Here is a 27,549-nt window from a genome sequence, read left to right as displayed (position 1 = left end):
CACACACACACACACACACACACACACACACACACACACACACACACCTTTAAAGCTAACATAGGCCTCAGAGATGAACCTTTCCAAAGCTTTCTGCTCTTCCAAGCTGCTAACTTGGCACCTCTCAGTTTGCCTGCTGTCATTTTCTGTTTAACAAAGAATCAACACACTGCCTGCCCACCACGGACTCTCCGTTTGAATAGGGAGATAGCAAGCAACGCCCAATATGGACAAATGGCCAAGTGACAAGATCGGGGTGGGAGCTTTCATTAGATTTCCTTGGCTGGCTGGAAATTCAGAAGAACACTCAATGTTTCTCAAGACAAATGTGTCTTTAAAATTGTACAAACTGAACCTTAACTCTGGACTGTTCACTTGGAACCTCCACTGAATTAGCATATATCCGCTGTCAACGCGTATTTGTTGTCCCCCCTGTATTGGCAAATATTCATTGTTCAAAATAACAAGTTTAATTAATTCATTTCCATGCCTGCATGTACCATACTTTGATTCCTTTTTCAGGGATAGTTTTCCAGGGTTTGAAACCACGAAAGCTTCAGTTTGCGTGAGATTCCCCAAGCACACAACCCGAGGTTTGACCTCCCAGCCACAGACAATCTTGAGTCATTGGCCTCGGGGCTGGCTCTTTACTGTATGGAGTGGGCTGCTCTCTGTAAGACACAGGCATTGCTTTGAACTTTGAACTTTTGAAAAGAGAGAAGAAAAGGAGAAAAGGTCACGGGGTCAGGGTAAGATCTGACAAGAGTTTACCAATGCTTTTTATTATGGCTAAGATAGACACATGTTTATAGTACACCGGAGTCCTGTGGTGGGGCAGGCCGTGGCCTGGGCATCCTGGTTTTGGGGGAGCCCCGTCGTCCATAGTTGTCAGCCTACGGACATAGTTGTCATATTCTTCTTTGTCTCTTCAATGATTTAGTGACTTTCAGTGAACAAAAGGGATTAAGTATGTGTTTAAAAAATTCTGTTTGAGAGTCAGATTAAAATTTGAATTACACACAATTACTCAGGAGATGTTAAAGAAGAAATGATATCTCAAGAGCTATCTTATTTATAAACGAAAAAGATAAAATCTAAAGAGCTTATTGTATTTCATCTGGTGGCAGAGAAGCCGGTATCTTTAGACTGATGTTGCTGCTTTTATTTTAGTTTTAAATTTTATTTTGGAGACATGGTCTCGATACGGCTTGGAACTCACAACTCATGATCCTCCTGCCTCAGCCTTCTGGATGTTGTAATTACAGATTGATACTACAACACTTGGCTATGCCTCCTTCATGATCTGAACAGTCTGGTGCACATTTTTACCAGGGACAGCTGCGGTCAGTTCTTAAGGGGATTTAGCAACGAGCACACAGATCAGCCCTTGGAAGCCGGTTCTTTGTTTTTACGGGTTTTAAACATAGCTCAATGGTCACAGAAAATATGTCTCTGGACTCCAAACTTGACAGGGCTTCAGTTTCATCTCCTTACCTTGGTTACAAGGACATTTTCCATTTTATTGCAAATTGGTCAGAAGCAGTTTACGGCACCGCTGGCAGTGTGGGTAGCCTGTTCTGAGTTTCGAACCACTTCCGATTTCTCCCGGGTGAACTTGAAGTCGCGGGTGTAAAACCCTTTACTGGGGCATCTTCCGTCTTTGGATAGCGCGCAGTAGGGTCCCCGGCCGGCGGCTTCAGACTGCAGCTCTTCCGCTTGTGCTATGCTCCTCTCTAGGACCAGATCTTCATGGAGAACGTGGGGGCTGTGAAGCAGCTCTGCAAACTAACCAACAACCTGGAAGAAAGAATAGAGGAGTTGGAAACGTGGAACCGGAAGCTGGCCAGGCTGAAATGCCTCAGCCGCAGCTGGAAGTCCTCAGTCAGCGAAGCCAGCACCATCAGGTAGGCTCAGCGTCAGAACTCTGGGGCAGGTTGAGAGTGGGTTCCTCCCATGGGAGACCGCCCCGCCTGGCCTCGCCCATGGAGCAACAGTTACGCTCTCTGATGCTGAGGTCTCTAGCCCTCCCTTGGAATATTTTAGGATACGGTCACCTCCTGGTGTTTTTGTTGCTTTTTCTGTTGGTGCTTTTAAAACAGAACGAGAGCCATCCGCTTAAGAGCCTCAGCCATTAGAGGAAGTGCTAAATATTAGCAAAAGGCTGTCTTCCATTTCAAGGAGGAGAGGTGGTCATTTCTAAATTTGAAATGAAAAAAATCACATTTGGTCCTCAGGGAGAGAAGTCATTTTATTGTTTGTTTTTATTATTTAAGGAATTAAGGGCATATATGTATGCATATATGTATTTAAGAAAAAAAAAACACAAAAGTACTGTTAATGAATTCCTTAATGCATACTAAAAGCTTTTTTCTTTCACAAAAGAACTCCAATTGCTTTGACTTTTCCTTTTTCAAATTATCACTGTACTACAAAAGGAAAGTCCTACTGCTGGGTTTGAGACAGCCTGAGCCATTGTCATATACCTCTTAGAGAGGCATTTGAATACTAATCAATTCTCTCTCTCTCTCTTTAAAGCAAATTTAGCAGAGCTGTGAGTTCATCTTCACCGAGAAGGGCCATTTCCAAAAAGCCCACCAAGGTAAACGGACTGAAATGTAAATGAGCAGAGCATTCTCTATACAAAATTCAATACGAAGTCTAGATCTGTATCCTAGCTTCTTGGGGGAGGGTGGGATGCCGAGGCAGAAAGATGGAAAGTGCAATGCCTGCATTTTAGAGCCTGGGGTATAGAATGAGTTCAGGGTTAGCCTGGGCAACTTTGTACGAGCCTTTCTCAAAAACAGAATACTGGCTGGCTGTGGGAGTAGCTCACCGGTGGGCCCTTGTCTCACTCATGAGTGACCCTGTTTTCAAGCCACAGTAACAGGTAACACTCTCTAACTTGCACACGCACGTGCGCACACACACATACACACACATTAGAGAACTGGATCAACACCCCTTCCCTGGTCTGCTTCCCTCATTTGCATCCTTCCACAGGTACTAATGACTTAAAAAAAAAAAAGTAAAAATAAAGAGAAAGAATCGAGAACATGACCAGACCACTTCAGAAACAACGTACAGGTTATTGTTTGTGTGGCTGTGACTAGTGAAGCCCCACAGCCTTCACATGAAACACCAACACACACACAGACGTCTTTACACTTATATAGCATCTATGTATGCGTATATGCATTGCTGTTCCTGGGGAGACACGAACAAACATCTACTCGCCTCAGATGAGGAACCAATGACAGACCCAAGTACGGATGCCACCCAAGTTCAGCTTCGTGTTTGGGGGGCTGTTCACAGGAGTGGGGGTGAGGCTACCTATGGGAGCAGAAATGACTCAAAGACACTCAAAGCCGCATCCCCGAACCCACCCCGGCCTGACAGCTCAGGAAACCGGAACCTGGAACACACTGCACAGCCTGCAAGGCAGCTCAACAGGTTGGAGTCCTTGCCAGGCGGCTCTGTTATCCTGAGCCTTTTCCAGGCTGCCCAGGCGGTCTTCTTTCGTCATCTGCTGCGTTCACGGGGCTGGGCTTGTCTGAGCATTTTATTTTTAATTTTTTGTCTTGTTTGAGAATGTCTCCTAGTAGTCTTTCCTGATTGTATACTTTCGGGGAGGGAGGGACCTAATGAATCTGGTCAGTTTTAGGGACTTCCTGAAGATGTTTTGAATTTTTATTTCTTATCTTAAGGAGCTTTCCCTGCAGGATGAAATGTTTCAGTTGCAGAGGAAAATGCTACACACACACACACACACACACACACACACACACACACAGGTATTTGTTGATAAGCCATAAAGACCCTTTGCATAACACATAAGTGGCTTCATATTTTCTCCTTTCTTACATACAGAACAAGTAGGTGGCATAGCACAGTATTTAAAAACACAGAGTGCAAAGCAGAAGGTTTTAACTCACGTTCTGGCCTCATGACTTTTGAGCTGTATGTGTCTGGCGAGGAACTTGGCCCTCCTATACTTCTTCTTCTGTCTCTAAGTGGGGATGGCTAAGGCTTCCTGCTCGAAGCCCTGTTGAGGGTGATCGTGGGGATGCTACACATTAGTGTGTGTGAAACGCTTGGAGGTGTGTCTGGAGCGGCGTTGGGTACACGCCCATGCTGGTTATTGTTTCAACCCCACTATCTTCGTGGGGCTCATGCAGAAATGATGTAGGGAGCTCTATAAAGTGCAAGTAATGATGCTTCCATCAGCCTTCTGTTGTCTTGACAGCGCTCTCTGTTTCCGTGAAGTTGACCTTCCCTTGCCTGTCACTACCAACTCTCTGGGTGACCTTGGCTCCTAGAGGTTTCCTTGGGTCATTAGGTGAAATACATGGACATGGGTGGGAAACGGTGCTCCTAGGCCGGGTGGGGAGTCTAACGATCATCACGCTACTACAAATAGTTAATAGTAAGAAGGCATGGCTGGGAGCGCACAGCCCTCAGTGCTGGAGGAGTTGAGGCGCCTCCATGGAGTACCAATGCAATCAGTAGGAGTGCCCTTCCTTTCCTCTCTTTCTCTAGCTCCGAAAGGTTAGGCAGCCGCTACATACAGGAGGAGGTGAGATGGGAAGCCCTGACAGTTCAAGTCAGAATTCAGAACAAGCAGAAGGGAAGGAGAATGGATACATACATCTCACTTCAAATAAAACCTGTTGAGGTAGAATCTGCCAGGGCAGTGAGATCTTTGACAGGCTCCATAGTAATCCATTGGCATTTCCAAATTGGAGAATTGTTACATTGTTAAGCGGACTATCCTAATAACTCAGAGGAGCATGTGGGTATGTATTATTTTAATATATATGTTTAATTTAAATTTAAAATATATTTAATATAATTTAAAAGATTTTAATTTTAATGTATTTTAATTCCTATGTTAATGGTAAGAAAGATGAGAATCAATGATACATAAAAGATCTGTACAGGACTTAACTCAGTCATTTTTCAGTATATGGTCAAAGGCCTGTGAGCAAAATCACGGTGATTTAAAATAACCCGGCAGCTGTAGAGAGCGGTTGGGTGCGGGAATCCCTTTTTCTATGAATAGTAATATTAATTCCAATCAATTCAACAAATTCCACTGAGCCCTTCCTCTGTAGGGCAGCAGTCAGACATCCCCAGAACACTACAACGAGGTAGAGGAAGGGTGCCAGTCAGACTTTGTGATGTCCTGTCTTCTAGGCTGCCTTCTTTCATACAGAACTGGACTAGCATATACAACTGTCTCTCGGACACCAGGGAGAGGACCGGCCACTGTCGCCTGTGGCACTGAGCAGAGGGAGGCTTTGTGTGAGATTGTTGTGGTCAGAGAGGCAAGAGCAGAAGGCCAGGTGTAAAAGAAAGATTCCTGTGGGCGGAGGTCTTGAGGTCTCACAGCCCCTGTGCTGATCTGTCCCTGTTCAATGTTTCCACAGGTCTCTTTGTCAGGAAGGAAACCATTGTGTCCTAACTGGGTTTTCCAGACATTGGTTATAGCGCTGATTGCTGTGATGACATTTTGGTAAGAAAAACTTCAGTGGTCTGCTATCAAGATCTTTTTTTTTTCTCTCTCTCTTGTCTGCCTTTCCTTTTCACATATGAACTGGGGACTGACCTCTTTGCTTTGAAGACAAGGAGCTTTTTAAACCAGGCATAACCTTTGGTAGCTTACAGACAAGGGAACCCCTGTGAAATCCTTATCTTGAAAGGACAGCTGGGTTTATGTACTTTGATGTGAGATAGATGATGATTTTTTTTCCAATCAGTTGTGATGTAGCAGCAGGTTATGGCATGTGTGTGTGTGTGTGTGTGTGTGTGTGTGTGTGCGTGCGTGCGCGCACGCATGCATGTATGTGTATGGAACTGTGGAGGTGGTTGTAGGGGTGAGAATCAGGGAGAGAGTGGATGCAGAAGTGGAACAGTGAGTAGAGGAAGGAGTGGGAGTGGTTGTGAAGGTGGGGTAGGGGAGAGAGTGGAGGTGGGAGTGGGGGAGGGGGAGAGAAAGTGGAGCTGGGAGCAGAGTGAAGCTACTTTCTCAGGCCTCCCTCTCTAGGATCTCGAGACCACTAGGGCGCCTCCCTCCACTCTGGTCGCCTTGCTTGTCTCCTTTGGGCCTGGGAACAAGTCCTTCCTTGTTGATGCTCTAACATAGTGAAAGAAAAGCGATGCTTTGTGAGTTTGGGAAAAGAGTGGAGTCTGGACCTTGAGTGGAGGGCAGACAGTTGTTCTGGAGGCAAAGCAAATGAAGTGGCTGGCCAGGGTGCTTCCTAGCTTCAGGTCACAGCTCTCCACCCTTCTCCTCTCAGATTTTCACTTTAAATTTAGATGGTGAGCAACTGATTTGGCCCCAGGGCTGAATCGTGGGCTCTAAGCATGCTATATACATGTGCTATCATTGACTACACTTAGTCTAACTCAGCTCATGCCCGTTCTGGGAAGATGCCCCGGGTGGTTGATGTATGACCCAACATTTTCATCAGGAGCTTTTGCATTTTTTCCCCTCATTCTTCTAAGTGTTTGCCTTTTGCTAGGTCCCCCAGCCAAGGAGAGGGTGAGCATCATGTACTTTTAGCAGACACACCTCATATGCTCCAGAGTTATCAGCCCAGGCACTGGGAGGAGGTGATAGGCAGTCTAGTTCTGAGTGAAGACACTGAACTTAAAGCCTGCTTATCAGATCTTCCTAGTGCACTGTTGACCATTAGGACCACAAATGGGAGGTAATAGGTTTCTTCATGTCTTGGTCCTGGTCTCTGTTGTACCTGAGAAGGGTCAAAACCAGGGTTTGCCTGTGAGAAGAGCATTTGTCCATTTCATTCAAAGGCACCAGAAGGCACCTCCAACCTGTGCGCTGAGCCACATGTCAAACACAAATGGGGGGGGGGGATTTAAAAATTAATTGTGGGAGAGTCAGAGAGTGAGAGACACAGGCAAGTGCAAAGCAAGGGACGCTGGACCACAGTGAGCGGTTGCCAGGGTGACACTACAGGCTCTGTCTGACACATCTTTAGACTTAGTACCACTTTTCCAGAAGGGGCTGAGCCTGACAGGTAGCCACCAGCTGTCGCTGGGAACGTGTAAGGAATTCCCTGCTTGTGACTGGAATTCATCTGCAGCACATCTCTGTTTTTAGGCAGTGATGGTAAATCTGCCACCTTCATGGGAGAACAAAGTACCTAGGAGTTGAGTTTGGAAGGCAAGGTGTGAAGTGAGGCAAGGAGGCAAGCCAGGAGACCTCATTTCCAGGAGACTTAGGGGTGACTCATGAGAGTCTAAGAACTCGCTGTATAAGCACTTCTGGGATCCACATCCCAAGCCCTAGAACGCTTAAGGAACACTTTAATTTTGCTGCATGAATCGTGCTAGTGAAAGGAAAGCCGCCTTCCTTATGTTGGAGTCGCATCACGTGGGTGCTCTGTTGCATTTCCTTTCTACCCCAAGCCAATACATTGTACTCTGAAAGGTGACCAAAAGGTTTAAGGGCCATGGCCGACCCCTTCCTCCTTTGATCCCCCAGCTCAACAGCATGGATGAAAACCAGCAGCAGGAAGCGAATTTTGGCCTTCCTCTTTCCTGCAGAGAGCAGGGAGGAGCCTCAGCTGTTGACCGGTTGTTTCTGGTGACAGCTTGGCCGGAGCGGGGGTTCTGTTCCTTCAGCATAGAGTGCTCTCTGAGCCTCCAGACTACTGGGAGCCCAGGGCTCTTTTCTCTTTCCCAGGCAGAAAAAGCTAACTGTGCTGGTTTCCATGGTGCTTCTGCCAGCTACAGCCGCCTCCCTCTCCTCTTCCCATCTGTGTGGCCTGTGAGCACATCTCTGGCCAGCTGGAGCTTGAGTGAGATATATACAGACACAGATCTGCCACATAATGCCTTCTCCCCCTTAACAGTGCCTTGACAATAGTCGCCCTGTACATACTTAGCCTGAAGGATCAAGACCGGCGCGCCCCGAATCTCCCTCTGAGGTAAGAATCCAGATCTTGTATTCCTTTGAGAGAAGGACTTAAAAAAAATTATTCTTATTCATGTTATGTGGGTGCCTGAGGAGACCAGAAGAGGGCATTGGACCACCTGGAGTTGGAGTTACAGGCTGACCAAATTCACTGCCATAAACACTAGAAACTGAAACTGGGCTATCTGTCACTCCAGCCCTGAGAGAAGTATTCTTGAAGGGCTCTTTCACTAACCATCTGTACTCTTCCAGCAACGTGACAAGCGGTCCGGAGCCAGCTCTGCCATCCACAGCTCCCACTCCAGGTACAGGCTTCCTGTTCCCATTCATAAACACAGCCCGTTTCCCGCACCATGCCACCCCTCTGCGTGACCCTCCTTCTGCTCGATGCAGGTCCTCACACAACCCTGGCCACAGAGACCTTCCCTCAAGTGCCTGAGATCACTTTCTGTGAGGTCCTGCCTTGTCAGGAAAGTTACTGCTGCCCTCTGTGGGGACCGAGAATATTATTTTCAAGTCCTACACAAAGACAGTTGGAGGCAGAGAGAGAAATCCGTCACAGACCATGGGCAGGTAAATGATGTTCAAAGAGGAACAACCAGGCCTTTGAATGTGAGGGTTTTCCTGTGTTGATATTTGCTTGGATGGTTTGTGAAATGGATGCAGACATTGGCTCTGCTCTTGTTTGGCAGAGCAAAATCTTTAAAAACATGGACACACAAACTGGTAACCATCTGAATAGGGAGCACCTTCTTCCCCAGGGAGAAAAAGTTGGTTAATTATTTGTAATATTTATCTAGCAGAAAACTTTCATTTTTCTTTCACCAACAAAGATGAGGTAATCCTAAGCACATGGGTTGGGTTTTTTGGTTTTGTTGGCTTGTTTCTGGAGGGGGCTCATTAAGGACTTAAAATGGTGTAGTGTCTGGGCTTTCTGTCTAAACTAATCTGGGTAAGATATAAGAAACATTGAGGAAGAAGGAAGAAAGGAACGAACGAACTTTGGAAATCCTAACTTGAAGGTAAACTTTGAGTTAGCAAAAACCACCAACTTGGTGTTCCATTTTCAGAAGGTTTCCTCCTCCTCATACATCTGAGTGCACAGCTCTTGGTTTTGCCTGCTTACGTGGCGTCTGAGTATGTAGTGCATGCATACATGTGTGTGAGTGTGCGTAGCCGCGTGTCGACCGCGTGGAGGCTACCTTATTTTTCCATATGGTCTCTCACGGAACCGAGTGCTCACGGGTCGTCTAGGGTCATTAGCAGGCAGGATCTGGTGATGTGCCTCTGTCTACCTGCTGGGGATTTGAACTCAGGTCCTCATGCTTGCACATCAGACACTATGAAGCGAGCCATTTCACTACAACCCTTTCTATGTATTAAAAAAAAAAAGTTTTTAGAAACTTGGTCAAGGGTGCCAACTGAATTTATCTCTGTAAGACCAAACAGGTTTCTTGCAAATGGACTCAAATTTGTTGTTTTAGAAACCTCCGTCTATAACTACACACTAACAAGTGTCCAGGATGGCATTAACGACAATGGAAGCATCAGCAATGTGTGCAAATGTGGTTTTATCAGGTTGCTGCTGAGTAACAACTCTCAAATGATGGGGATGAGCGATAACTGATTTCTGACGGTATATCAACTGTGGACTAAGGCTCGGGCTTGCCACATGCAGGACCCAGCTGGTAGAGTTTCCATGTCCTGGTAGTAACTGCAGTCACGCACGGCAAGGGAACAAATCCCATTGTACCCTGCCTCCGAAACTCCCATCTCAGCTTCACTTGTGCCACTTCTGCCTATGCTCTGTTGTCCAAAGCAAGTCTGATAGGTCATATCTGGTTCAAAATTGATGGAGGGAGTATAGATCTATCATGGTCCTCAGAGAGGTCAATGGATAAAAGTATTATTTGTAAGCAGCCTGACACACAGAATATGGGCAGAGGGTTCATATAATTTCCTTCCCTTTCGATATTATTTCATATCCTGCCCTTGGATTAATACCCTGACAAATCACATCAGCATTTATCATGAGTTAATGAGGTATTACTCTGTACAAGACACGGTAACAGTAGCTTACACAAATAAAACATTTACTCCTCAGAACCCTGTCATATAGGCACTGTTAATATCCTCATTTTCCCAGTAAGGAAGCCGAGGGACAGTGTTTCTCTCCATTTCTAGGAGACTTGTGTTTTTGTTTTTGTTCTTCTCATAAAAATGATGTTGGGTTGAATTTGGGAATGGTTGTATCCTTTCAGAGTGGATACGAAGCTTCAGTCTGAAGAAAGGAATTTGTTTAGTCACCTTGGTGTCAAGATACTGTTTCCTAATTGTCATTGCATGTGCTTGTATCTGAGTCTATGTTTGCATATTTGTGTGCCCTAGTGTAGCCATGTGTATACTGGCAGAAGCCAATAACCTGGGGTGTCAGTTCTTTTTTTAAAAGAAGTTATTTTTATTTTATGTGCATTGGTGTTTTGCCTGCATGTATGTCTGTGTGAGGGTGTCAGATCTTGGAGTTACAAACAGTTGTGAACTGCCATGCAGGTGCTGCAATTGAACTTGGGTCTTTTGAAAGAGCAGTCAGTGCCCTTAACTGTTGAGCCATCTCTCCAGCCCCCCCCCCCCTTCTTTTAAGATTTATTTATTTATTGTTTATAGAGTTTTCCATCTGCATGTGAGCCACCAGGGCAGAAGAGGGCACCAGATCTCACTCTAGATGGTTGTGAGCCACCATGTGGTTGCTGGGAATTGAACTCAGGACCTTTGGAAGAGCAGCTGGTGCTCTTAACCACTGAGCCATCTCTCCAGCCCCAGGGTGTCCACCTTGGGATGAAGTCTCTTGCTGGTTGCTGCTGCGCATGCCAGGCCAGGTGGTCTGTCAGCTTCTGGGGATTGTCTTGTTTCCATCTCCCATCTCACTCTAAGCGAGCTGGAATTACAGCGCTGTGCTACACAGCCAGCCTCATGCGGGTGCTGGCAGGTCAAATTCAGGTCATCGCACTTGTCCAGTGGATGCTCTATGTCCACTAAGCCTTCTCACCGGATCTCTCAGTCATTTTAAAGGTAAAAAGGCTAGTACTCAGGCTAGAGAAATGGCTGAGCAGTCAATAGTGTTACTGCTCTCAAAGGAGACCCAACTTTGATTTCTAGCACCTAAATCAGTTAGCTTATAACTGCCAGTAGCTCCAGTTTCAGGGGAGCCGCAGTTCTGTGGCCTCTCCAGCCGCCAGCATGTATATGGTGCACAAAAACTCATGCACAAATGTGCACTTAAATAAAAATAAACAAATTTAAAAAAAAAAAGGAAAAAGAAGAAACTAACACCGTCACAACTCCCTAAAACTGTCATCTCTTGCAGAAGGATGTGGAGGCTGTGGTTGGCCAAGCATTTTCTGACCTTGGCTGCCCTCACTGGGGACACTGGATGTCCTTCTTTGACAGCCTTCCCTAGAAGGGACCATCCCACCTGTACGAGATGTACCAATGATGATGAATTCTAAAGAGGGAGAGGTCAGAGCTGGACAGCTCTTCATTCGCAGGGCTCTGTGTGGTCAGTAACTGTGAATTCTCCTCTAAGAGAACGCTAGGAAGAGCAGCTCTGAGTGAACTGGATGGTTCACAGCCATCTCCCCCAACAGTGAGTGTCTGCTCATCCTGTGTTTCCGTATCTGAGGTAACTGGAGAAAGATCTGCTGCCAAGTGCCTGGACGTGTCACAGATTGTCAGAAAGCAGCTACACTGGTGACATTTTGTTTTTTTGACCCGGAGAATCCACTGTTAACATACTTTCAGAAAGAACTTATTGAAAAAAGCATAACGAGTGGATGTAACTACAAATCCAGTTGAGCTTCTAAATGAATCATTTTCATTAATCCAATTACTTTAAAGATGGTAGAAATCCATGGGAAGGTGCCTCTTCCGAAGTCCCTGGGCTACACCACAGCCCTGTTTATGCTAACAATCAGGGTTTTAAACCTCTGATATATATTGGTGTACCCATTTGCTAACCGAAGCGCTGGTGAGATGAAGTTAGAATTGGAGTCTGGACCCCTGTTTCTATGACCATGGTTCCTCCCACTCTGACATCTTGCTTTCGTTGATTTTGGACATAGTGTGTACACACATACACGAGCCCACTCTAAAAGATTCAGATGCTAACCACTCTGAGCACCTAGAAACCCTCTCCCACGCCCCCATCTTCATGGAGCCTGCCTGCAGCCGTCAGGTTGTTCCCTGATGCAGGATATTTCCCAGGTGGACGAGGGCTGCGCCCCTTCTCTGGCTGATGCAGTCTTCCTCTCTGTCTAGAGTAGTAGTTCTCAACCTGTGGGTTGTGAACCCTTTGGGAGTCTCACTTAAGACCATCAGAAAACAGATATTTACATTATGATCCGTAACAGTAGCAAAATTACAGTTATGAAGTAGTGACGAAAATAATTTTATGGTTGGGGGTCACCACCACAACAGGAGGAACTGTATCAAAGGGTCACAGTGTTAGGAAGGCTGAGAACCCCTGCTGTAGGGTGATATATGGCCTCAGGGGTTCTGACACAAAGGAAGAGCATGTTGGGTGACTATTCTTGGCAACCGGATGTTTTTGAGACGTGAAGAACAATTAAAAATTAAGGGTTAAAAATAAAAAAGAAATTCAAGGAATTAAAAAAAAAATAGGAGAGTTCTCAGTGGGGTGCCGAGTAATATCTGGCAATTTCCTCAGCTCTAAAGACATTTATGAGACTCCTCTGTGAGGGGTGAGGCTGCAATAAACCAAATGAAGGAAAATCTGCACTGTTATGACATGCTGGGCTCAAGTCATAATTTTTCTTTTAGGTCTAAGTTGATTGCCTAAGTCTTTGTAAAGCGTCTTTCAGAAAGTCATCCACCCTGCCCCCACTCTGTTCCCCTACTCCTTAACAAACATTTGAGAAAGATAGAGCAGGAAATAGAAAGTATTTTAGAACATTGAATCTCTACTCTGAGGAGCCAACTGAAGATGGTGGATTAGATCTAACCCATGGAACCCATAAAGATTTAAGTAGTCAGGAGGGTTTTAAATACGGAAAAACAAACAAGCAAGCAAACAAACAACAAACAGGCCTGTAGGGAAAACATCTATGGAATGGTACAGATTCTAACAAGTTGATGAGTCTAAAAACCAAAACAGCGTTTGGAATCCATGCTCATTTTGTTTTAGGTCTAAGAAGTTTTAGGTGAACAAATGCCTCCAAAGAAAATGGTTCCCCTGTGCTAAAGGCCTCAGCTGTGAGGGGCAGGGTGCACTGACCTCTTGGTATAGGCCTGTTGTGATCATGGGACAAGAAGGTGTCCTAGACATGGCCCTGGAATTCCCCCTCAGTGCAGTTTCACAAGTGTTACATTGCTCACCCCCACCACAGCGGGCTCTGCTTCGTCTGGGTATCCGTTTAAACCTTGCCACTCTGTCTTCTGATTCAGTTGGCTGGAAGGTCTCATCTACCAGTTGTGGACTATACCCTGAGCTCTCTAGTGACAATCACTTGCTCTATGCATTGAGCTGACAGTGAAAGTTGCTGGAAGGCATTTATAGACCGAGGGCTTCCCCTGTCCGACACGGCAGGATTTATGGTTTTCTAATAACCAGTATTTCAGAGCTGAAGAGTCTTGCTTCATAGAAGTGACAAGTTTAGGGGCACTTTGTAAAGAGTTTAAAATTTAAAAAAAAATCATTTTTTATAATTTTAATCTATAAGGTTATCTCTTCTCAACCCCACCTAAAGTTTTAAAAAACCCTTTATTATTGTCATGTGACCTCTCATGTGGGTGTGCCTGGTGTGTGAGTGCAGACATATGATGCTATGGAGTGCAGGAGGAGGTTAGGGGATAACTTTATAGACTCAGTTTTCTCTTTTCTCCTCTATGTGGCATCTGGAGATAAAAGTCCAAGGTCAGCCGGCTTGTATGGCAAGCACCTTTACCCAACGGAATCATCTCTCTGCTCTTCGATCTCACCTTCAAAAAGTATTTATTTTATTTTTAATTGTGTGTGTGTGTGTGTGTGTGTGTGTGTGTGTGTGTATACACATAAGAGCAAGTGCCCATGGCAGCCAGAAAAAGGCACTGGATTCCTTGGAAATGGAGTTAAAGATGGTTGTGGGCTGCCTGACATGGATGCTGTGAGCCGCATGTGGGCCCTCTGCAAGAACTCTTAACTGCTGAGCTCCAGCCTTGTTTTTTTTTTTTTTTTTTTTCATTTACTCCAAAAAAAAAAAAAAAAAAAAAAAGCTTTATCAGGGCATGGTAGCACGTACCCAGAATCCCTACAGTTAGGAAGATCAGCAGTTAGAGGCTATACTACCCTACCTTAGATAGTAAGACCTTGTCTGAACACACACACACACACACACACACACACACACACACACACACACAAATTTTCTCTCTCTCTCATAAAAACAGTACATCACAAGTTCTGTGGAAGAGAAGCGAGTCTGTAGTGTTATTGCCAGAATTTAAAGTGAGCTTCTTCCCCAGCAAGCTCAGCAAGGAAACAGAACAAAAGGCAGGGGGAGAACAGGCAGCAGAGACATTCTAGTTTCTCTTAGGCCTCATTTGCCTTGTAAACACACGGCCTTCTGTGGACACAATCGTAAGTGAAACTGTTAGGAGGTGATGAGCACCTAAAAATCATCATTAGAACAGCTCCAATCTGAGAAATCTGTGTTATTAATCAAAAAGAAGAAGCAGGAGTCAACCGATATTCTCTGCGAGAGATTTATTAGGAAGGTATGGAGGAAGGGGGTAGCAGGACATGGTGGGGAGAGAGAGAGGAAAAAGGGGGGATGGGGCGCTGAGAGAGAGAGAGAAAGAGTGTAAGAGAAAGTGAGGGGGAAAGTAAGAGAGCAAGTAAGGGAGAGACCACGTGTCGGTATCAGCCCTTTAAGGGGGCACAATAACCACGCCTTCCAGGTGTGGCCACCTGGCTGGCTGGCGACACATGATGACATCATCATAGGTTGCTGGGTAACCCAGAAACAGGTTGTATTCTAAAATACTAACACCCTGGGGAAAGCTTTATTTATGTAGGAAAAAAAATGAATATTCAGTTCTCTAGAAATCCCTCATATCTCAAGATCCACTAAGGGAATGCATTATTTTAGGCTATATGTTCAGACACTTTTGTTGCCCGAAAGCCTTTCTCATTCCTGTTTGCTGAGATGGGGAAGAGCTGTAGCCTCTCAAATCTGTTCTCGGCATCTTTCATGTCCTGTCCTGGGAGTTTTCCCTTTGAGTATCGAGAAGATATTTAAAGGTTAAACATTTGTTTTTATTTTTTGTTTTTGTTTTTTTTTTTTAAATTTCCTTCCTCTTTCCCTTCTAGTCTTCTGCAGATCTTTGCAGAGTACCACAGAGAACTGGCATTGCCTATCCATTGAACCATAAACATAAGACAAGTTCATTTTCGAGGTGTCCACAGTTAGGTGATCAGTGTGTAAGCAAACCTTTCCACTTAGTGTAAAAAGAGCAGCAGAAGGGAGAGATTTCAAGAAAGATTTTTCTCCAATTATTATACCCAATTGCTTCTGCTTCCTATACTGAAACTGAACGTAGAAACTTGAATGTAGACATAAATCTTAAAAACAAAACCAATTCCCTGTGGTGGTTTGAAGGAAATGTTCTCTGTAATCTTGGATGTTTGAATACCTTGTCCCCAGCTGGTGACACTGTTTGGGAAGGCTTAGTGGGTGTGGTCCTGTTGAAGGAGGCATGTCATTGGAAGTGGCTTCTGGATCAATAAACCAACCCATCCCTCTATGAGTTGCCTTGGTCATAGTTATTTTTTAAGAATCACCATGAGAAAACACTCGAGAAAAGCAATGTATAAAGGAAACACTTGACTCGTGCATTTAGGGGATTCAGTCTATGGTTGAATGGCCTCATTAATCTCTGCCTAAGATGGCCAGATCACCATGGCAGCAGGGATATGCTGAGGAGAGGCCATCTACCTCTTAGCAGCCAGGAGATGGGAGAGGGAGAGAGTGGGCTTGCTCTAGAATGCTCTCCCCTGCTTTTCTCCGTCTTGGCTCCCTGTTTATTGAATGGTACCGTCTACATTCAGGGTCAGGCTTTCCCTGTCAGGTGTTGTCCCACGTATCAGCCATCTTTAAAGTGTCCCAACTGACACACACAAGTGTACTGTACCAATCACCTAGGCTACGGCTTCTTAAACTTTTCTACCCAGGATTCTTGTCTGAGAAATTTCAAGTGACCCTAATTATATTAAGCATATAAAATAGGCATAAAAACTAAACCTTTACTCATGTGTAGTGTGTGTGTGTTTAAAGAAATTCATTTTAAAACAATTATTTGATATCCATATAATACTTACGATAAATCATAAATTTATTTTAAAAATATTAGATGGCTCATAGCTACTTTTAACTCTAGTTCCAGGGGATTTATGACCCTCTTCTGGCCTGCTGTGTGTGGTAACTCCACACACAGGATAGTACATACATACCCTCAAGCACATACACCTAAAAATCAAAAAAGAAAGAAATATGTGAAAAAAAAATTAAATCATGGCTGAATTGATACTGAAGGACCCAGAGCATCTTCATTTTTTTTGGAATTGGTCAACATCTTTATATTCTCATCACTGGGGCTGAGAATGTCTCTGTGTACATATACAGTGCATAACCGCAGACATATGTCTAAGGACAGTTTAGAAAGTGTTGGAAATTCTTTCCTAACCCCAAGCCAGCATTCACTTAATGACTTTCTATGAAACTCAAGCCAGCAACCCAAATAACAATCTTTAAAGTCAAACATCCTAACACAATTCCACCTCGAAGATACACTAACTTGGTATGTTCAGGCCGGGGAACAATGGTAGGAAACTACTGAGTCTTTGCTTGCTCTTATTGAGTGATATGTTTGTGTAAGAGCGGGATGCTTTGTAGTCAAGTGAAAGCATGTGAGGGTGCCGTAGTCTTGAGTGTGAGCTGAGGAGACCGTGGCCATCTCAGTTGGGTGTTGGGTGGCGTGATGACTGAGTGCATGTGGGGTGTTCGCAAGCACGGCTACACGGGGGTGGCGTGCTGAAGCACCACCAAGCGCTGCCTGAAACACCCAGAATTCACTAAGTGCGTCATTTTGAATTAAGTTTTGGCTGTTGTACACTCACAGGTCTTTTGCTCCTGTCAGATAGTTTACAATGGTCACATTTACTTATGTGATCCCATGAGGCCACTGTTTAAGAAACCATGGCTGACTCATTTCTCGACTAAACTGCGTTGACAACCAAGGTTAGCTGTGACACTGTGAGGTGATTGCTCTCAACAGCTAATTTTAAAAAAAAAATGCTTTGGGGCTGGAGAATGGCTCAGAGGTTAAGAGTACTTGTTGCACTTCCTGAGGACCCGGGTTCAGTTTGGAGCACCCAGATGTTGACATATAACCACGTGGAACTCCAATTCCAGGGAGCAAATGCCTTCTGACCTCTTTAGGTATGGGCATGCACCCGGTGCGCATACAGACGTGCAGGCAAAACCTCATCCACATAAATTTATAACCTAAAGCGTTTTAAATAATAAGAAATTAAAAGATTCATCCTGACACCTGAACGGTCACCTCTTCAAAATAGCTTTGGAGATGTCATTTTCCACTGCAGGCAGAGTGACTGTCCTGGCTCTGTTCCCACGCCAGCGATCTGATTCCTGACTTCAGCTGGCTGGGTCCTCCCCTTGCATTCCAGACTCACTTCTTTTCTGCCTAGATCTTGTTTCGAGTAATTCTAGAATGGCGGAATGGGGCTGCGCAGAACCAGACAGTTCGGAATGTAAGCCCTTCTCCGTCCCTTTTAGTCCCTGTACTGGTCTGTCTTATCCCTTATTCTCTATTCCTTATCCTTGACTTCATCTGTCAAATTGGAACAGCCATCCTTTTAAGCTGTCATGAGGAGCTCAGAACAACATCTAATAGAAAATGTCATTGAAGAGTTGGTGTAGTTGTCATTATTATCCTTCACTGTAAATACATATTAGAGGATATTCCCTAATATGAAAATATCCAAGTTATTAAATAACCAGGAAGGAGCACCCAATCAATTTTACAGTCCTGAATCTTCAAGCACCTCCAGTGCTGTTTGTATGATGGTTAATATTCATCCTTTTACAGTAGAGACAGCTTATTTTTATTTATTTTTCTTCAGTTTTACTCAGTCTAACCATGGACTTTGAACCATCCAACTTAATATGATCTATTATGTAGGAGAGAGGCCATGGAATAGGCAGGGTAGAAAACGCCAATGGGAACAAATGCAACCTTGACTCCATACCCTAGTGATAACTGGACTGAATTCTCAACAGGTTATTTCCTAACTTCATCGCCTAACTCTCCTCTGAGTTTCCAGGACAGGGCAGAAATCAGATTCCAGCTTGCATTGTTCCATCCTCACTCCTGGCTTATGGATGTCACTTTGTAATGATTTTTATTTTCACCAAAAGAAATGAAGGAAATGTGATCCTCAGCAGCCACATATGAGCCAGGCTTGGGTTGGGCACAGCTGTTGCCTTTAGGGTCTATTCTCAACCAAGTAGAATTGGCATCAGAATAGATGAACAGGAAGATCGATGGTAACTCCAATGAAAGGGCTTATAAGACTGCGCTGCAGAGGAGCTGCCTGTCCCTGGAGTTCTGAGTCTTCGTCACTAGGTGTATTCACACAGACGGCCTCTAGTGACTTATTTCCCTTGTTCAAACATTGCATAGGCAATGCTGAGAGTGACCTGAGGTGCATATGTCTGATGCCTTTGATAAGCATTATTTTTGATTCAGAATCTAGACGAGAAATAAAACTGCCACTAGCACCTCATTAAGCAGAGAATAATGCTTCCTTGATATGACCCAGACTATCCCGGGGGGTTGGTTATAGAGGGTCAAGAGAATAATAGAGGTTTCTTATTCTGGAATGGTCAAGAAGGAATAAGAGCACATTTGGAGTTAAGGGATAACACAGACGTAATACGCCTTGGGCACGGGGGCAGATGCATATCACTGGCTTGCAAGCACATTGCTGCAGTACAGGGAAGGAGGCAGCTGTGAGCTGTAGGGCCTTCTGGGATGATGGTGCAGTCTGCTCAGGCTGCCATGACAGAAGACCCCTGCCAGGGTGTAAACCACAGACATTTGTTTCTTGACAGTTTTGGAGGCTAGAGGGCCAAGATCTTGGTGTCAACAAAGCTGGCTTCTTTGGAGGTCCTCCCTTTGCCTGCAGAAGGCCACCTTCTTGCTAGGTCCTTGAGTGGTCTTTTCTTCGTGCCTCCATATGTGCACAAAGGCACCCCCAGTGTCCCTGTAATCTCCTGCTCTGATACGGACAGCTTGTCAGATTGGACTAGAGCTGCCTCAACTGCCTCACCTCCTCTTAATCCCCTCTTTAAAGGTCGAATCTCCAAACACAGCAGCATTCTGAGGAAGGAAGTGCTGGGGTTCAGCAGCGGATAGGGCGTGTGCCACTTACCCATGACAGATGGGTTTTTGGGTGAGGGTGAGAATAAAGTACGTCTGGAAGAAATGGGAGAGGTGTGGGTAAGTGTGAAGACAGGAGAGGGAAAGGGCGGGATGTATCCATCCAACAGATCAGTCAGCTTTTCTATCATCCTGAGCAAGCCTTCATGACTGACAGATGTTTTCACTCTTCAGAAGACAGGAGCAAATCATTCCTGACAAGAAATGCGCTTATCAGTCGTGACTGGGAGAGTGACTGTAAGTTGACATTTAAGTGACACTCTGTTTGCCCCTGCCCCCCCCCCCCCAAGGGACTAAGCAGCACCATAGCCTTAAGAACATTACTGGGGTGAGAAACTAAAATGAAGAGACAGCCGCCTTACCTGCCACACCCAGCCACTACCACCACACAGACAGACAGACACACACACACACACACACACACACGCACACAGTGTGGACACCTCTGTGGCCATGTTCTATAATCCACGTCAGCTTGAACATTAATGAGGCTTTCAGGATGGTCACCTGCCACCAGATAAGCTGTGGCTGAGCTCCATGATTTTGATAATGTCTTTGAAGTTCCTGCATTTCTCATTTGTTCTGACTGTATTTTCAGATTTTTTTTTCTTCCCTGAAGCAGATTGCATGTCCCATCACACCTCCCATCTCTACTAAGTTCCAGTAAATTTGTCAGGACCTCTATGGTCCAGAAGTTGTTTTGGATGTGGAGCAGGCTGTTTCCAGGAGCCTGGGTTTTCATTAACAATCTCGTAAAATTTGCTATAATTACTCATCCCCCCCCCCCCAACAAACGCAAAAGCCTTTTCCAGTCTTTTTTCTTCCATTTCTCATTTGGATATGGACAGGATAGTTTTGTCTGGGACTCTCTTAGCTTATACTCTGCAGTTTGGAAAGTGAGCAGGAACACAGGACTCTCCACCCTGCACAGGAGTTTATTTCCTTTTCTCTCTATTTCTCTTTGATCCAGGGATTGATACAACCATCACTTCTATTCAGATTATGGAAATCCAGCAAGCGATAGACCGTCGCTATTGCAGCCGGATGCTTCACTGCGGGTGGGTAAGCTTCCCATGATGCCCCGGCCGCTTCTGGAATTTAGTCAGTGTTATAGTTTTGAGAGTGGAATGAAAACCAAAGCTTGACGTTGAAGTCCATGTGCGTTTGTATTGTTCGCTAAGTAAAGGCACATGGAAGATGAGGAAGTCAGAAATGGTTGGTGTGAGCACCTATCGATAAACCACATGATCAATAAACCCCCGTCATCCAGATCTCCTCCTTTAATGGCTTAGATCCAAAGCAAAATCCTGGGGAACAGACTGCCCCTGGGGGCCACACACCAATGTCCAGGGTGGCTGGTTAAATACGAGGTCGACACGAGTGAGCTGACATTTGAGTAACAACAAAGGGTAGTGTTATAATTGATGTGGCTCTCTAGCTCAGTTTAGTGTATCTTTTATCCTAGGAGGCGAACAACCGCCCAGATACTTTAGATACTTTCCCAGGGTGTATCACCCCTCCACACACACACACACACACACACACACACACACACACACACACACACAAAGCAGAGACACATCTAGACACGCAAGTGTGTGGAACGCAAGTGGCTGCAGCAAGCGCAAATGCAAACTGTAGACATTCAGAGTGGGGCTCATTTCTTAATTTAATACTTAATCTGTTGGGTGCCTAGTGGTGAGACCTTGCTTTCGGTTGTGGGTTTTCAGCCTTAGTTCTTTTTCAGCCCAGTAGATTAGGCTTCAAGTTGATGGTCCTGAGTTATAAAAAAAAAAAAAAAACAAAAACATGTATTTAAAAATTCCTTTATGATATCTATATTTATCATCCCATTGAACTCTCACATTAGCTCCAAGAGGTTGATGCTATTTATCTCTATTTCGAAGTTTTCTGTGAGCTGAACAGATTTCCTTTAGATCACACCGTTAGTAAGCATCCATAGTTAATATGGTAGAATGACCTCATGAAGGTGAATCAGATGATCCAAGCAAAATGTTTGTTTTCACACATTCATTTTTCTCTTATAAAATAGGGCTATTACCAGATGAGTGGGGGTGCTGAAGCAGCAGATATGGGAAGGTGTATAACAGGAAAGGAATTCTCTGTGCTTAAGCTTCGCAGCTGAGCTATAGGCAGATTTTGTGTGTGTGTGTGTGTGTGTGTGTGTGTGTGTGTACAGATAATGTGTTTTTTTTAGCTTTTTGACAGATAATTGATAAGTAAAAAATTAAATATATTCCTGGGACACAATGTAATGTGATTTTTAATATCTTGGTATGTAACTCATTAATTTTAATTTTTAAATAGTGATAATACTTATAGTGATGAGTAAAATTGTATATATCCAAGGCTTTCCATGTGATGTTTATGTTCTTAAATATTGTAAGCTGCTGGCCTTTTCAACTCCGTGTTTTTCCTTTCATGTTTTGGCAATTAGTTTAGGATTATTTAAGGAGGATATGAAATGGCTGACTCTCTCCCTCCTTGTCTGATTTGTATTGATTTCCATGCCATCCATGGGATGGCTAATCACAAGGAATGCTTGATTAAACACATACCTGCCATTCTTTGGAGTTTTTCATTACGTAGGAATCAGTGAACAGCCCCGTCCTCTAAGCATCTCTCATTTGGTAGGTAGACCCAGGGATAAGCAAATCTACCTTACAATTTCCCCCATCACTACACGGTAATCAGGGCTTTCATAATTGTAGCTGATTTTGCTCCTAAATATACACATTTCCTTATAAAATTGTTTTAAAAGGGAGAGTGGTTTGTGCTGCTTTTAGCTCATGTTTCCTTTTCAGGGAGATTTTGAGCTTACTTCATTTTTCTCCTGAAATTTGTTTATTGGTGACCAAAGTAATTTCCTTTGGTTTTGTGTATGTGTTCTTTCTGTATTTTATATCAAGGCACAAACAAGTTCATGCAGACATTAGATAAGTTTATCTGTGAAATCTATAGAAACAGGAGCAGATTAAACTCAACTTTCTAAATGTATCATGGGATATTTTGTAGTTTACATAGTGTGTAGTAAATGTCAAAATTCCTTTGAAGATTTTTGGGGCATATTCTGACTTGTGATTTTATTTTCTTCTAAAATTAGGCCTGGAAATTATAATTATAATATCCCTGTTAATAAGAACACACCTACCAACGTCAAATTCTCTCTGGAAATCAAGTAAGTCTGTGGCTGTAAGAAACAATGGTGCTTTCTCATTCACTGAACAGTAAGTCTGAACTGCTATCCTAGGTTAGCAAGTTAGGAGGTGGAATGCTATCAGCCTGTGTTAGCTGATAAAGGGTGTGGAGGACCGGCTCATCCAAGCTCCTCTAGGGAATGGGGCGCTGGAAGCCATATTCGTGCCTGCAGAAAGTTTGATATTCACAGGCCACAGGGTTCCCTTGACTGTCTGCTTTGAACTGGGATAAGAATGCCAATGATAACATGGCCCCTGGATGGGAGCTGGACATTTTGGTGACTTCCTGCTGGGAATACAATATAGGTGGTATGCGTTTGCGTTAGGATAAAAAAAAAAAAAAAAACGAGCCTGAGTTTTGAATTGAGCAAACCGTGAGTCGGATTCTGTGTTACCTCCTCATTTGGTGACCTTGGGAGAAGCAGGTACTGTTCCCAGGCTACCACGTGTCTACCTGTAAAGTGGATATCAGCTAAGACCATGGCATGTAGAGCCGTAATGAGAATTGTTGACACTGATGGCATTAGTAACTGCCATTTGCCGAGCACAGAGTACCTGTCAGAGAGGGCACATGTTAATACCAGGCTATCCAGTCCTTCACCACAGCCCTCCCAGAATGAGTTTCTTCCCAGCTCATACTTGACAGGTGGGGCACTGGGGAGCACAGTCGAATATGCATTCTGGAGCTGGAGAGGTAGCCTAGTTGGTAGAGTGCTTGCTGCAGAAGTACAAGGACTCAAGTTCAATCCCCAACACCCCACGTAAAAAGCAGGGTGCAGTACTGCTTGTCTGTAACCCCATCATGGAGGAGGTAGGGATAGGGGGCCTCTCAAGGCTCACTGGCTAGCCAATCTAGCCTTGGGTGGGCTAATGGGTTCCCTGTTGCAAAAACTATGGTGGAAAGCAATAGAGGAAGACAGCCAATGTCAACCTCTGGCCTCCACACATGCACACACACGGACACATACCACACACATAAACAACAGGTTCCGAATTCACAGCTGGTAAGTGGTGAGACTGTGCTTCAAGCATGACTCTCGGCCGTTCTCTTGTCTATCTCATAAGAAGATGTGTGTAAAGGCAGCGTCACTTCCTGACCTACAATAGTCACCTCCTGACTCGGCAAATAGAGTCTTGTTTCATAGCTACACGTCCTCTAAAATCATAAATGTGAGTTATAGTTCAATCACCCTGTAGCTCAGATTTCTTTTTTCCTCCCTCCCTCCCTCCCTCCCCCCCCCCCCCCCCCCCCTTCCCCCCCTCCCGCCCTCCCCCCTTCCTCCCTTCCTTCCTTTTTGTGGTGGTGTGGACCAAACCCAAGCACGTTAGGCAATTGCTCTACCCCTGAACTACATGTCCGGTTCTTGAGTATCTTCGGACAATGTGGCTCAGTGTGGCCTGGTGCTCACAGTCCTCCAGCTTCTACTTCCAGTGCCAGGGCCATAGGTGGGTACCGCTGTATCTGGCTTGTCATCTCACACCTCAAATAATCACAACTTTCAACCCACTTCACTCAAACTTGTAGAAGGAACTTCTCTTAAGAAAGAGTTCTTTAACTGTGATTAATAAAAATAAAATAAAAATTAAAAAAAGAGTTTTTATCCAGTTTCTCGATCCTAGTCTTATTTTCACTCTTTTCCTTTTTCTTCCCTTTCCTCTAACTTCTCCCTGCTCCCCCCTGCTCCACTGGTTCTGATGTTTCTCCATCATTCACATACCCTCATCTCCTCTCTCATCTGGGCTTCATATCCCTTCATTTTTAGCTTTGCTCATCAAGGAGCTAATGACACTCAGCTCCACTGTATGCTATAGAAAGGTAGCTAGTTTCATGACTGAGAATCCACCACCCGAGACCAAGTGAACGGAAGTGTGCCAGTGCAACAGCCCAGCTGTTGGATAACATGAAACAGCATTTCTGTTCGCATACCTAGCTTTCAGTGGAAAGAGATAAAATTATAAATTATAACCCCTGAAGCGTCCTATCAGCTTGAACCACGAAATCAAGACTTTGACCTTATGAGCCAGTTTTCAAATACCAGTCCCCACTTAGCCATGACTTTCACTTACCCATGGTCAACCCTGGTCCAAAAATACTGAATGGAGGTTTCTAGAAATAGACAATTCTTACATTTTAAATAATTTGTAAACAATACATTGTTATAGCTACTGCTATTTTATTTTTAGTGTTACTCTCTTGCTGTACTTAATTTAAAAATTATTCTTTCCCATAGGGATGTATGTATGTAAGAACAGATAGTAGACACAAGGGTTGGTGCTATCTGCAGTTTCAGGCATCTCCTGGGCGTATTTGAGAAGATGCCCTGAGTATGAGAGGATGAGAGAACTACTTAACTGAGAGTGTAGGTTTTTCTTATTTGTACACACACACACACACACACACACACACACGGATGAATTTCATCCTCTTAGGGATGATTAACAAACCAACCCTCATGGCAGAGCTACCCTTTCTTATAGGTCTTCTGCCCTCAAACCCTAAGAGCTGGTAATGTCTTTATTTTAAGAAGTATAATTCTTTGACGATTTCAAGCATGGTTCCAACCCGTTCTGGCTCTCCTGTACTGCTGCGCCCTCTTCGCTCCTTCCCACCCCTACCGATCTCTCTCCCTCTCAAGTCATGGCTGATGTGTGCTTGCCAGGCCATTTCAAACACCGTCAACCCAAACTAGGACACAGCAGTCACCTGAAGTCAAGGCTTCAGCTAAATGTAAATTCAGCTGCTGGTGAAAACAGAAGAGGCAGATCCGAAAGCAATGACAGCTCGTGGAGATGAGATGCTTTGATGTAGGGATTGGAGTCCTGATTCTAGGCTTATGGCCCTATGGCATGTTAGTCGCCTGAGGGTCAGCTTCCTTCTACTGCAGTGAGATGAGAGTGAGCCTCTTGGTGTCACTGAGGATTACGTAACAAAATGCCTGTTTTAGGCTGTGCTGGCTAGTTTTATGTCAAGTCAACATAAGCCACAGTAATCTGAGGAGGGAACCTCAATTGAGAAAAAATGCCTCCATAAGACGGGGCAGTAGGCAAGCCTGTAGGGCATTTTCTTAGTAGGCAAGCCTGTAGGGCATTTTCTTACTTAGTGATTAAAGGGCGAGGGCCCAGCCCATTGTGGGTGGTGCCATTCCTGAACTGGTGGTCTTGGGTTTTCTCTCTCTCTCTATAAAGTAGGCTGAGCAAGCTGTGGGGAGCAAGCCAGTAAGCAGCATCCCTTTATGGCTTCTGCATCAGCTCCTACTTCCAGGTTCCTGCCCTGTCTGAGTTCCTGTCCTCACTTCCTTCAGTGATGAAGAGTAGAGTGGGATCATAAACCAAACAAACCCTTTCCTCCCCAAGTTGCTTTTGGAGTTCCATCTTAGCACTAGTAACCTTGACTAAGACATGGCCCCAGGGAGGGTTAGTTGCATGCCCATCAGTTCATCTTTTTATCACAAGGTAGTCTAGTAGACTCTACTGACTACTTTTGCCCTCTTTCCTCATCTCTTGAAGCACAACAGAGCCGCTGATAATCTTCCAGTGCAAATACTCCCTTGGGAATATATGTTTCCACAGTCAACGGGAACGAACCCAAAACCACAGAGAAGATGCTCAGATGACACAGGTAATGTGTTGTGGCTCTTTAATATCTTGTCCTGGTTCCAGCAGAAGTTATTTAGGATTGTGGCCTCTGCTTGCCATTGAGGGAAGCATGCCTAGAACCAAGGGCCAGTGCCCCTTGTTAGCTGACCCTGGCCATCCTGTGTGGCTCCTCATCTTCCCTGCATCCTTAAGAGACTGCAGACTGTTCTAGCACCATATATAAAAAAGTGTTATCATAGAGCCTCTCCCACAGTTGTCGAAGGCATGCCGCCCTAGCCTGCCTGCCTTCCAGCTGAGCATGGCATGTGGTGTAAGATGGGTGTCTCTCCTTCCTTCCTTAGGGATATCAGCACATTTGGAGCCTCCCTGTGGCCCCGTTCTCTGACAGTGCATATCATTTCCGAGTAGCCGCACCAGTAAGATGCATGCGTTTCTTCCCCCTTTTCATTTTTAGTAAGAAATTAAACATTCAATAAATCAAAGAAACCCTAACAGTAGTTAACTTTTACATTCATCCTTCTCTTTTCCTGTTCCCATAGGATTTAGCAGACTGTTCGACGGATCCTTTTTTTGCTGGGATTTTCTTCACAGATTATTTCTTTTATTTCTATCGGCGTTGTAACTAATTTATTCAAGTTTGAGGACTTTAACAAAGAAAAGCACTCAGGAATACAGTTAGCAGAAACTGGTGTTTCCTCTCCCAACCTCTTTTACCTTTCTGTAAAGCACTCATATTTTTGCTGAAGGACCCTTTCAAGTTTGGCTTCCAACAGTTTTGAGACTTCATGAGGAGAATAAAGTGTTTGCTGGAGCTTGAGAAAATACGGTGTTTGATTTTGTCATGACTGTGAAGGAAACATTTCTCTGTTGGCTCTGAAAACACAGCTTCTCATCTGGAAGAAGCTGTAAGAGCAAACTACTCCTGTCTGGTTTTACGCTGGCTTGTTGCATTTCCTAGGCTTTTGAGAAAAAAGGCCACGTTAACTTGGACTCACTAAAGACAGAGAATTTGTGACAAGGTCGGGGAGGGGTGGAGCTGTGGGAGAGGGTGAATGCTGCATGATGCTGAACTTGAGTTTAAGCAAACTATTGTGTGCATGCAAGTGTGTTATAAATATAATATGTTATATATAATATATATTATATATGCACACTGTGTGCATATACACACACATGTAAACAGTAGAGTATAAATATGGCCTGATAATGAAGTCCTTTGCCATGCTTCATGGATATTGGGGTTGGGGGATATTCTGTGTGAGGATGGCAGAAGCCCCTACT

General features: G+C 44.5%; 1 protein-coding gene across 1 annotated transcript; it reads left to right on the top strand.

The window, feature by feature from the left end:
- Positions 1-684: 684 nt before the first annotated feature.
- LOC129685738 (myelin regulatory factor-like protein) lies at positions 685-27,090 on the top strand (the record flags this gene model as incomplete). The annotated part of the gene is made up of 13 exons (XM_055619244.1): positions 685-749; positions 1,738-1,904; positions 2,536-2,599; positions 5,427-5,512; positions 7,878-7,952; positions 8,192-8,244; positions 8,333-8,512; positions 19,628-19,690; positions 20,424-20,511; positions 22,578-22,652; positions 26,179-26,290; positions 26,610-26,684; positions 26,808-27,090. Coding segments are annotated over 13 exons (1,190 nt in total), but the record flags the coding sequence as incomplete, so codon positions are not given.
- Positions 27,091-27,549: the final 459 nt, after the last annotated feature.

Source organism: Psammomys obesus, unplaced genomic scaffold (genome assembly GCF_907164565.1).
Source record: "Psammomys obesus unplaced genomic scaffold, mPsaObe1.curated_primary_1811, whole genome shotgun sequence".
NCBI lineage: Eukaryota > Metazoa > Chordata > Mammalia > Rodentia > Muridae > Psammomys > Psammomys obesus.
The sequence above is the reverse complement of the archived record's forward strand: the minus strand, read 5'-3'. Positions and strand labels throughout refer to the sequence as shown.